Consider the following 13,331-nt stretch of genomic DNA (forward strand, 5'->3'; position numbering starts at 1 on the left):
ATAGACATGGATTTCACGGATGGTCCTATCAACAAGCTCATCCCCACCAGTGTTTAAATCCATAGACATGGATTTCACGGATGGTCCTATCAACAAGCTCATCCCCACCAGTGTTTAAATCCATAGACATGGGTTTCACGAAAGATGGTCCGATCAAGAAGCTCATCTCAACCAGTGTCCAACCCATAGACACGGATTTCACGGATGGTCCTATCAACAAGCTCATCCCCACCAGTGTTTAAATCCATAGACATGGGTTTCACGAAAGATGGTCCGATCAAGAAGCTCATCTCAACCAGTGTCCAACCCATAGACATGGATTTCACTGTTGGTCCTATCAACAAGCTCATCCCCACCAGTGTTTAAATCCATAGACATGGGTTTCACGAAAGATGGTCCGATCAAGAAGCTCATCTCAACCAGTGTCCAACCCATAGACATGGATTTCACGGATGGTCCTATCAACAAGCTCATCCCCACCAGTGTTTAAATCCATAAACATGTATTTTACGGAGGATGGTCATATCAACAAGCTCATCCCAGCAGTGTTCCCTCTAAGCACTTCAAGCTTGGATCAAAGTATTAATTTCATGATACATTTGGCCCAATTACTAATTAAGGGACACTATTTTGCTTTCGTAATTGTTCACCAATTCATCTGGTCCAATTTGCCACCTCGATTGGGCAAATTTTTATCATATTCGGCCTTAGCGGGAACACTGTTCCCCACATCATCTACGATTAGGGTTATGTAAGCTAAGGTGTGTCTGACTCAAACATATAGAGTTTTCAAATGCAAATGTTTACCTTTCATATCAACTATTATAATATCAGCCTAAAAAAAGGGGCAGGGTCAAGTTTATTTAGATTGATGATAACTTTTGATGAGCCGCAGAGGAAACAATGTGGGTTTAACATGATGAAACAGTGGCATGATCGACGGGAATTAAATATAATAGATATATGTTTTCATCAAGCTTGCAGTCGCCAATAGTAGCTAGGGTTTAAATACGAGAAATAAATTGCCATCCTCCCTGTAGAGGGAAAAAAAAAAGCCTTAATAGCTACTATGGGGTTTTTGCGGGGAGGAGATAAGACTAAGTGCCCGTTTATAGGTTCGATTTTCTACCAGCCTAATCATGAAGCTCCAGTCTCGTAAACATACGGGTTTCTATATAGGTCCGCTGCGGTTTGACCATGTAAATAGTAATTAACAGTTAACAGAAAGATGTATGTAACATCAAAGACTTGAAAGTAATTTCACCGTTTTGACACATTGTTGCGATTGCCTTAGATTAGTTAGATTAGGCACGGTAAAATATATTATATTGTTTCAAACTTCCAGCAATACAGAGTTATTAATAATTAAGTATTGTCTGTTTAGAAATATATTAAATATATTTATTCTGAATCACATTTCGCAAACAATCAGTGATCTGCTATATCAGAACACATTCATCAAAGTTCAACCAATGTTGGCAATTTGGGAACACGTATTTTTTTTTTTTACATTTTTTCTTTAAAATTCGCACACATGGCAAACAATAACATTTTATTATTTTGCAAGTAGAGCTGGTAATTCGGGTTTTTTTGGGATATGAATATCCAATTAAATAAATATGGTATACTATGATTAAAATGGCCCATTTATGTTACCTGATCAATTGGTGGAACAATTAGGCAAAATATATATAAAAAAGAATATTATTACTTTATGTATTATGCAGATATTATTACTTCATGTATTATGCAGATATTATTACTTCATGTATTTATGTGTATATCACTTTTTACTAACCTACTAACCATACTCTTTGAGTGTAAACATTTTTTTCCAATTCTGTATGTCTCTTTAAGCCAATTATTTAGATTTCCCGTTCTTCAGAATTTGAGCTAAAGTTTCACCATTACAATTAAGAATTTATAATTTATAGTGCGTATTTGGCCTAGAGGTTAGGCGATATATAAATCTCGGTGAGAAAAAATATATACTTCATAAGAAAGTGAGCGGTCATTGTATGGGAAGGTGGTTTTTAGACACAAAACATTTGACTTTAGACGATAGTCAGAACGGCCGCAGAGAAGCGTTGTAATATTGAATTCTCAATTATAAATTGCTTCAAATTCAAAACAGTTGCAAAAACAAAATGAATACACCTAATATGTAAATAACAAAAGAGTAAAAGCTAGTAATACGATATTATCATGTATTTCTACGCAAAGATGTGAAATTGGTTTCGAATTGTATCTACATGTAATTACATGGAATATCATTTGGAACACGTATTTTGCTGAAAATCCGTGCAAATGGAAAACATTAAAGTAACCTAATAAAAGCACAATATGATATTTTGACATAAATGTAAGAATACGTACATGTTTGTTACTTGCAATATCCAATGATTAAAGATGTATGTTTCCTGATCAAACTGGTGGAACAATTAGCAAAATATGTATAAAATAGATATCTGATGACTATCCCTTCAAATTGTTGATGTAACATTTATAGATACATTGCGATTGGTGACCAAAAGGTTTGCAGAAAAATGCAAATATTACTGCTCCATGCAGATATTATTGCTTCCTGTATTATGCAGATATTATTACCTCATGTATTTATGTATATATTACTTTTTACTAACCAACTAACCATAATATAAACGTGTAAATGATTTTTTTTTTTTTTTTTTTATATTTTTTAAGCCCATTCTTTAGATTTCTCGTTCTTCCGAATTCGAGATTTAGTTTCACCATAACAATTATGAATTTATAATTGTCTGATCTAAAGGATGAGCCTTTGTTTTATAGGATAATACACCTGTACGTTTGAAAACATGTGTAAGATTAACGATTTTTGTTTATAGGATTGTTCCATACAATTGGTGACTTTTGCACAGAGAAATCCAATGTTTTACTCACTTTCTGAGTTTTCGATGACTGGCTATGCCATCTTGATCACAGATGTCCGTACCCACTGCACTTCCCACCGTGGAACTTTGTAGTCTCATTCCCACAGGTTGGTGATTGATTGAGCAGCGAGTCAAAGGCGTGATCCAGATAATCCATCCTTGTGTCTCGATTCATTATTTTGTCGCCCCATCTCCTGATCCACGTGGCTTCACGTATTTTTCTAGTATTGGATCGAATCTCTGTCTATTATGAGGGTCGGTCAGTATGTAATAAGAGTTGACTTGTGACGCCATGTATGGATTGTTTTCATGGCATTGCTCAATGATCACATAAACACTGTACCTTTGGCTTTCAAACAACACACGTGTAAAAATTATATCACACACATGATTACGTAACAGCATTAGCATCAAATTAATGGTCGTAAGGGGGGTTATTGAGTTACGCAATCTAATGTTCAGATATCGGTAGGCCTATATTTTAAGAGAATAGATGGGTATAGCTATATATTTTACCTTTATGCAAATTAATTGCTACGTTTTAGGTAAAAGAAGCTATGTTTTTGCTTTGCAAAAAATGCGTATAGAGATTGTAATATGAGTGGTTGTGAAGAATGGCCATTAATTCCGTATAGGAATAAAAGACACTTGAGTTTCTCTATTTTTGAGAAACTTATAGAAAGCTATCGTAGGACGCGTTTCGATTAATGGTGATCAAGACTTAGTTGATCTTTTTATTAATCTCATCAGCTACATTTTGCTCAGCTTAATTTATGATCACCTAGTATTTTGGTATATTTGTTCACAGTAGAAACATGGATCTGCATACCTAATTAACTTAGGTCCAAAGTGCCTAACTTTTTGACATTTGCAATGGTGATCAAGACTTAGTTGATCTTTTTATTAATCTCATCAGCTACATTTTGCTCAGCTTAATTTATGATCACCTAGTATTTTGGTATATTTGTTCACAGTAGAAACATGGATCTGCATACCTAATTAACTTAGGTCCAAAGTGCCTAACTTTTTGACATTTGCAGTTTGGTCCATTTTTAGTGACAGAGTTTTTCTCTAAAAATGGCAAATGCAATGTCTATTATGACATTGTGAAGGCCTATGCTAATATTTAGTGACAGAAATCATGTTCTACTATGAAATTTAAGCATGAGTGGTTTTGATTTCATTAAAATGGATGTCTTTTCTTTATTAGAAAAGAGTAGACCTATTACTAGTTGTTTTTGTTAAGGGAAATAAGAGGCTGAAACGAGGTATTGTTGTATATTTTATATTTTCTCGGGAATTAAAGTATGGAGAATGCTGCCTTTTGGAACAGTTATAGAACACAAACTTCCAGTTCATTAAACCATGTTCGTGGTCAAATATGTTTTATTTATGACAAAAACAAGGCTTTTCTGTCTATAAACATTTTGATATTGCCAACAATAGCAAACGTGGAAATTTTAGTTTTTGCCAGTTCTGTTGACTAGTCCCCAAAGGTTAAAAAGGGAGTCTCCCTAGAAAATATTTGAAACCGTGATTGAAATATAACTGTTATTCTACCATTGTTACATTTATACACAAAGTAGTGGTACAGAGAGAGAGAGAGAGAGGCTATCGTTTGAATGAGAAATTTATTTTTAAAACTTTTCTGTTCAATTGAGGTTGAGATCATCAATAAAAATTCATATGAATATTTAGATTAAAATTTTCTCAGCATTTTGTAATATTTTAGGCCCTATTTACATGGAATTTTGCAATTCTCGTGCATTTTCAGCATGTTGTATCGGTCATCCCACCTACGCATGCGCATATTGTTTTTTGATTTGCACCAGTTATCATCGTACTAAGTACTAGCTCTCACACGTGACCAGTCATTATATTTTAATCTGTTTCATTTTGGAGATAATTAATGTCATTTGTAATAACTGCCTTTTCATTTTCGCAAATTTTGGAGAATAATGTTGCTTCCATTCAAGCCCGAAAGTTGTTGAAGTCCCAGACGTCCCATTTCCACCCAGGTTTAATGCCAAATCTCATAAACTGTGGAGCTAGTGTTTATTCCTGCCCCAAACTACCCATATGCAGTTTGTACTTTTGCTGTTCTCGGACATTTTAAACACGTGCCTTTGCTGCCATTGTATGCTAATGCTATTACGTAATCAAGTATACGGTATCATTTACACATATGAGGTTTGAAAGACAAAGGTACAGTCTTTATGTGATCATAAAGAAATCCCATCCAAATATTCAATATATGGGGTAAGAGGTCAACTCTTATTACATACTGATCCACCCTCGTACATTTGCCCCTCCTAGTCGATAACATGGTTTTCCTGTGCGATAATGTATGTTATGGCGTATTTGTTTTGTTCTGTTAGAGATTATTTTCTTTTGGCGTGTTTCTGGTATTCTTTTAATCTAGTTCCGAATGTTCCTCCGGTCTCACATCACCCCACTCTATAGGCAACTTCACAAGTCTTATTGGGCTCTATTGTGTCTTTTGAATTGAAAAGTAGGGGTTTTTCAACGTGTTGTGAGGTCTCATGGCGGTGGCAATACGATGCTTCCAGATGATTCGTTGCAGCTTTTCAGAATGTCCTTCTCTTCTATGTATTGTAACACTTTAATACCTTTCGACGGATCCTTGTAAATTGTCTTGTCTTTTTTTATAAAAAAAAAAAAGCCATGTTATCGACTGTGAGGGGGCAAGATAACAGACAAAGACTCGCCATGTTGATCAGGAGAAGGGGCGACAGAAATGAATCAATACAAAGGGATGTAGTCTCTGGATCACGTCTTTGACTCGCTGCTCAAACAATCGCTAACATGTGGGAATGAGACCTCCAAGTCCCGCGGCGGGAAGTACAGTGAGCATGAGCATCTGTGATCAAGATGACATAACCGGCCATCGAAAGCTCAGAAAGTGAGTAAAAACATTGGACTTGTCTATCAAAAAAAAGTGTTATGACAAAACTAATTATTGCATAACATAATGGCCAAGTAAGAAAGGTTTAAGATCCAAAGATTCACTTATCAGGGCTACGGTTTTTGTTCAACATGTATTTAGTATTATAGTTCAGTAAAGTAAGTTCTTGTAAGGTTGTAGCTTATAGTGTTTATCTAGTGCCTAGAGGTTAGGCGATATATAAATCTCGGCGAGAAAAATATATACTGTATAAGAAAGTGTGCCGTCATTAGATGGGAACGTGATTTTTGCATACAAAATAAGTGACTTTAGACGAGAGTCAAAATGTCAGCACAGAAGCGTTGTAATATTGAATTGTCAAGTATAAATTGCTTCAAATGCAAAACAGTTGCAAAAACAAAATGAATCCGCCTAACATGTAAATAACAAAACAGTAATAGCTAGTAATACGATATTGGCATGTATTTCTACGCAAAGATGTGAAATTGGTTTCGAAGAATTGTATCTACAATAATTACATGGAATATCATTTGGAACACGTATTTTGCTGAAAATCTGTGCAAATGCCAAACATTAAAATAACCTAATAAAGGCACAATCTGACATTTGACATAAATGTAAGAATGCGTACATGTTTGTCATTAGGGCTGGTAATTCATTACTTGCAATATCCAATTAAATACAGATGATTTACTATGATTATAATGACCCATGTATGTTTCTTGATCAAATTGGTGGAACAATTATTAGCAAAATATGTACAAAAATATATCTGATGACCCTTCAAATTGTCGATGTTACCTTGACAGATACATTGCGATTGGTGACGGAAAGGTTTGCTGAAAAACGCGAATATTATTGCTCAATGTATTATACAGATATTATTGCTTCCTGTATTATGCAGATATTATTACCTCATGTATCTATGTATATATCACTTTTTACTAACCTACTAACCATACTATTTACGTGTAAATGATTTGTATTTTTTTTTTTTTCAATTTTGTATATATTTTTAAGTCAATTCTTTAGATTTCTCGTTCTTCCGAATTCGAGATTTAGTTTCGCCATAATAATTATGAATTTATAATTTTATAATCTAAAGGGTGAGCTTTTATTAGTGAACTATAGGATATTATACCCGTACGTTTGAAAACATTGTGTGCAAGATTAAAGAGTTTTCTTTGTAGGACTATTTCACAGAAAAATCCAATGTTTTTACTAACTTTCTGAGCTTTCGATGACCGGTTATGTCATCTTGATCACAGATGTCCATCCTGACTGCACTTCCCACTGTGGAACTTTGTAGTCTCATTCCTACAGGTTGGTGATTGGTTGAGCAGCGAGTCAAAGACGTGATCAAGAGAATACATCCTTGTGACTCGATTCATGGTTTGGTCGCCCCATCTCCTGATCAACATGGCTTCACGGATTTTTCAAGTAAATTGGGTTGAGTCTTTGATGTTATCTTACCCCCTCCCAGGCGATAACATGATTTTCTTGTGCGATATGGTCTGTTATGGCGGATTTGTGTTGTTAGAGATTTATTTTCTGTTGACGTCTTTCTGGTATTCTTTGAATGCTCTTACCGTTTCACCAACATAAAGTCATATCACATCCCTTACACTCCACAATAAAGGCAACTTCATCAGCCTTGCTGGCCTCTATTTTGTCTTTTGAATGAAAAAGTAGGGGCTTTTCAACGTGTTGTGAGGTATCAAGTCGGTGGCAACACGGTGCTTCCAGATGATTCGTTGCAGCTTTTCCAAAAGTCCTTCTCTTCTATGTATGGTAACACTACCATAGCTTTCGACGGATTATTGTCAGTTTTCTTGTCTTTGGTTTCCTTTTTCGCTTTATTTGACATTTGATGTTTACTTTTGTCAACTGACCATCTAGGATAACTCGAAAGCTTTCTTAATTATTTCCTCTTTTTCTTTCTTATCTTCCTCTAATCAGTTACTAAGTTCTGCATTCTATCTAGTAGGGTACGGATAACCCTAGATTTTTGATGTAATGGATGTTGTGACGCGAAGTTTATGTATTGGCCTGTGTGTGTGATTTCTTTCGATAAACCAGTCATTTTATCGAGCCATCTTGTTTCTTGACAATACGCGTATTTAGGAAGGTATCTTTCCTTCCGATTCCTCTTCATATTTGAAATTGATGTTTCCCGACAGGTCCAGCGAGTTAAGGTGGACAGTTAGCTTTTTAGTAGAGTTTTACTTGATAATCTCCAATATATCTTTGGCATACAATCTGGCGCGGACCATGGCTTGTTCAAACCATATATCGCAAGAAAACCATGTTATCGACTGAAATGGGGCAAGATAACAAACAAAGACTCGAACAAATTTACTAGAACAATCCGTGCAGCCATGTTGATCTGGAGAAGGGGCGACAAAACTAAGAATCGAGACAAAGGGATTTAGTATCTGGACCACGTCTTTGACTCGCTGCTCAAGTCCCACGGCGGGAAGTGCAGTGAGCATGAACACCTGTGATCAAAATGAAAGTGAGTAAAGAGCATTTGATTTGTCTATCAAAAAACAAGTTTTATGACAACACTAATTATTGCATAACATAATGGTCAAGTAAAATGTTTAAGATTCACTTATCAGGGCTACGGTATTTGTTCAACATGTATTTAATATTATAAATCCATAAAGCAAGTTGTTGTAGTCGTAAGGTTGTAGCTTATAATGCTTATTTAGTGCCTGCAGGTTAGGTGATATATAAATCTCGGTGAGAAAACTATATACTGTATAAGAAAGTGTGCGGTCATTGGATGGGAACGTGATTTTTGCACACAAAACAAGTGACTTTAGACGAGAGTCAAAACGTCAGCACGGAAGCGTGGTTATATTGAATTGTCAATTATAAATTGCTTCAAATGCAAAACAGTTGCAAAAACAAAATGAATACGCCTAATATGTAAATAACAAAACAGTAATAGCTGGTAATACGATATTAGCATGTATGTCCACGCAAATATTTAAATTTGGTTTCGTAGAATTGTATCTACATTTAAGTACATGGAATATCATGATGTAGGCCTTGATATGATTAATATCTAAGGAAGATTTTGTAATTCAAAGGGCCCTGATTGGTGAACGACTGAATGAAATATACATGCATGTTTTGAATGAAATGCACCATGTGCCAGTTTTTAGTACCTTCACTTTCAATTTAATTTGTGGAGTTTCTCCACATTATGATAATGATCACGGTTCGAAGGTTTACCAATCAGGGGTCATTGTTTTCGTCTTGTATATAATAGTTTTACAAAGCAGTTCCGTAAAAGTTGTGGTTTAGTTGTAGTCCTATGTTTGTAGCTTATATTGCATGTTTAGTGCCTAGCAGATCCTGTAAGTTAGGTGCTACCCAGATTTCGATTATTGATATATTTTGTATAAGTTGTTCAGTGGTACGTCAACATGAAAACATTTAAAAGCAAGGTGAATTCAGTGAGAAAATGTATTAAAGTGGGTCTTTGTGAAATATATTGACTTTTTGACTTGATTTAGCAGTCATTGGGTCAAATTTACACACATAAAAGGTGCACTTTGGAAGAGAATTTGAAACAGTCCGTAGAGCGTAGAATATTGTTGACATATGCTTCAATCGGGAAAATTAACAATTATGTATAAAAAAATCAATATGTAAATAATTAACTACGAAAATGACATTTATAGTATTTCCGCGCAAAAATGTGGATTATATTTTTAAGAATTTTACTCCATGTTTAAATAAATGGATTATTATGTATGAGTAACATTTGTTATAAAGGAATATTTCATGTAATTCCAAGGATGAGTCATGATTGGTGTACTATATAAAGACATACCTGTATGTTTGTAATACATCATATGCAAATTATACTTACCATTGATCATTTTTGTTTTAATTTGTGGAACTTTACCACATATATTTATACATCTCAATTGATGTGTTCTGTAAGCGTTTGGGGGACGGAACTTTAATATGAAATGGATAATGGTGCAAAGATGTGATTATCGCTCATTATGTTAGAAAGTAATGGTTTGGGGATAAGAATGGACTCTTGGACTTGATTTAGTGGTCATTGGGTGGGAAAGTGATTGGGAGGGAGTATTATGAGTCCCAGAGAAGGGTAGATAGAATATTGATTTGCAAGGTTTAAATAACTTCAAATGTGAAACGGTTATAATAAGATAACGATAATATGACAAAACAGTAAACTGAAATTTTTTTAACAGTTTACTCATCAGTTAAAAATCCATTTATTATATGGCTTGATGGTCATGTTTAGTTCAATTCGTCTTAAATGTTCTAGTTGCTGAATCAGGATCATCACCGTTGAATGCTTTTAATTAGTGGAAGTAAAAGGGTGGTAAGATCCAATTAGAAGTACGGTTTAATTAGTTTGCACTTTTGACGGTACTTGGCACTATAACTTAAATATTGATTATGTGGTGCACACATCAAATTTGGTAATCAAGGTTTGACTTGAGGGAGGTGATTCTGTGATATGATTGAATAACTTTAAAAATCCCTTACAGCTTTGTACTAAGACCAAATCTAAAGGTTAATGTATTGTCATGGAATCTGGACACACACTTGAAAGACAAAAGCCATCGACAATCTGGACTGGCTGAACGGCTTGATTGGGTTCGTGGTCTTTGATCACAGCAGGGTCTGGTTGTGTCAGATCTTAGGAATGAAAGCAAGTACGGTGCCAAAATAATTATAGAAGTGTTTTCTCTTCAGACATAATTTTCAAAATTTGACACAATGTTTCATTTATTACACCTTATGAATGAAGAGTTCGGTTGCAAAAGTCCTTAAATCCACCGCTGGCCGAAATTGAGTTATTGGCATGACATTATAGTGTGGGTAAACATACACATGCACCTTCCCATGCGGAGGTATCGTATACTAAAGTATTTTCCGTTTGGGAAATATTAGGGAGTTTCCCGAAATCTGAACTTAAAATGAATATAAAATAGCTGTGTTTTAATTTTTTGATGTATAATAGTAGCCTTGAATGTTCTTTAACTATTAAAACAAAAAAGAAACTTTTTTGGTCACTATGTTTGGAAAAAAATCATTTTAATTAACAAAAGTTGTAGCTTTGGAAAAAACTAAAAAATGGCATTTTAGCATTTTAATTAAAAATTCATTATTAAAAATGTATATAAGATACTTCTTTTTGATTTTGAAAATATTAACTATTACATCCACAAAAGTCGCGACATAAAAAAAAAATTATAACATAACATAATAGGCCCCACAAAGAACTGAGCGCTTAACATGAAAATAAATAAAATCAATAGGACGGCTTGGAAATTGTACCAAACCTATATCTCTAGTTTCTATTCATCAATAGGGCCCTACTTTATCCAAAACCAAAATGAATCAAATCGCACAAGTAATATTTGCACAATAAAAAAGCTGTTTTTCTCAAAAAGTCAAAAAGTGGACGTAAGGGCCTTTGCAACTGAGCTCTTCATTATCAAATCATGTCACTTTATTAGGCAATTGCAAACGACACGACCTATTTCACCGTGCCATTATTTGTTCCTATATCCTTGGCAACCTCATCGACATAGCCAATGTTAAAAATCATTCCGGGTTCGGGATGATAGGACCGTAGCTAGTACCTTGAGAAGAATAGTGTGTAGGTTTGGAGACTTTCTGGATAGCCTGTATAAGTTTGAAGTGTAACGTAATTCAGTTTGAAAATGTATACGGTACGTCACAAAAACCTCATGTTGTGTGATGTTCAATTTTATGATAGTTTATGAGAAAATGAAGATGAAATGTTAATGAGCGAATACATTTGTAATATTATTACATTTTGATAGTTATTCGTTCAATGATACAAGGAACCAAACTAACATTATGAATATGAAAAGAGGAACGCAATTCTAATGAAACTAATATTGAGAGCTTCCTAGGCGCGATTGAACCTTCGATTGATACCATATTTCGATAAATTCGAACACATGTAAATACAGTGTTTGCTTTCCATAACATAGACTTCTTTATTCTTAAACTTTATGCTTTACCTATTGAATGAGGAAAATGATATATATAAGTTGATAGATTGGTTTTAAGTGAAATTAAAGAGGAGATATGAAAAAGGTATGTTGAATTGTATACTAATACGCCTTTTAGAAACGTGTTTCCTTTCCATAAATGTGTGGTTTCCTAGTATCCGTCACTTTTTTCTTGTATCTTATCATTGAAAAACGTTTGGGGTACATTATAAGTACCTGCATATATAACATATGTAAATTAGTGTGTTAACATAATTATAGTAGAATTTGTACTCAGTTTCAATACCTATAAACTCTGAAACTGTCACTCGGTTTCAATAATATATCATGTAAATTTATATATAAACAATGTGTCTCAGAAATCTGATTACCTTTTCGAAGCATTTTGTTTTTTGCTTATTTTACAATCATGCAACCAAGCAACCTTTTTTGCATAAAAACGAGAAGTTTCCAACAATGAGCTGTTCAAGTTGAAATCCATGATCTTAGTCTTTCATACAGGGAGTATAGATTATTTTTCTTCTTCTTCTTCTTCTTCTTCTTCTTCTTCTTCTTCTTCTTCTTCTTCTTCATCTTCATCTTCTCTTCATCTTCTTCTTCATCTTCTTCTTCTTCTTCTTCTTCTTCTTCTTCTTCTTCTTCTTCTTCTTCTTCTTCTTCTTCTTCTTCTTCTTCTTCTTCTTCTTCTTCTTCTTCTTCTTCTTCTTCTTCTTTTCTTCTTCTTCTTCTTCTTCTTCTTCAACAATTCAGGCTTATGTGCTGTCCTCGATGCCATAAAACTAAAGTTTGTGAAGCAGTCTCAAATGTGGAACTCGATCAAATGCCTTCGAGATATCAAGCAGGATGACGTCTACTTGGTCTCGAGTCTCGATGCTCTTTGCCAGATCTTGGATGGTTTGAATAAGCTGTATCATACACGATCGTCTTTTGCGGAAGCCATGTTGGGCATCATCGAGAATATTATGCTTATCGAGGTGATTCATGATACTGCTGCAGATTACATGTTCTAGAAGTTTACATGTCAAAGATGTTAGTGATATGGGACGGTAGTTCTCAACTTTGTTCCTGTCAACTTTGTGGAACAGGCACGCCATTGGCTTTCTTCCAATCTCCTGTGATGATCCCTTTGTTGAGAGAAGCTTGGAAGAACAAAGAGATGACCGCCAACACCTTCAACAGTATAGTTGGGATCACGTCTGGTTCACTCGCTTTATGGATTTGGAGACCAGAGAGTAATTTGTGGATGCCATCAGGATGGATGATGGTTGGATCCATGGCTGAGTGATTACTAGGCCCTTTGTCTTTCATGGTGGTTGCATCCTCACTCATATTAAATACAGAAGAGAACTTAACTGATCATTCAAAATGTTTGCCTTGGTGGTACTATCAGAGTAGCTGACACCGTTGGAAGCTTTCAATGGGGCAACCCCAGCACTGTCAGATTTATTACTGTTA

At 34.8% G+C, this 13,331-nt stretch overlaps 1 protein-coding gene across 1 annotated transcript in view; it reads left to right on the plus strand.

The window, feature by feature from the left end:
• The window catches only part of LOC140143554 (uncharacterized), a 37,069-nt gene extending 24,183 nt beyond the window's left edge, over nt 1-12,886 (plus strand). Inside the window, exon 13 of the mRNA XM_072165378.1 lies at nt 12,627-12,886. Within this exon, the coding sequence (XP_072021479.1) occupies nt 12,627-12,886 (260 nt within the window). The remainder of the gene's footprint in view (nt 1-12,626) is intronic.
• Nucleotides 12,887-13,331: the final 445 nt, after the last annotated feature.

Source organism: Amphiura filiformis, unplaced genomic scaffold (genome assembly GCF_039555335.1).
Source record: "Amphiura filiformis unplaced genomic scaffold, Afil_fr2py scaffold_23, whole genome shotgun sequence".
NCBI lineage: Eukaryota > Metazoa > Echinodermata > Ophiuroidea > Amphilepidida > Amphiuridae > Amphiura > Amphiura filiformis.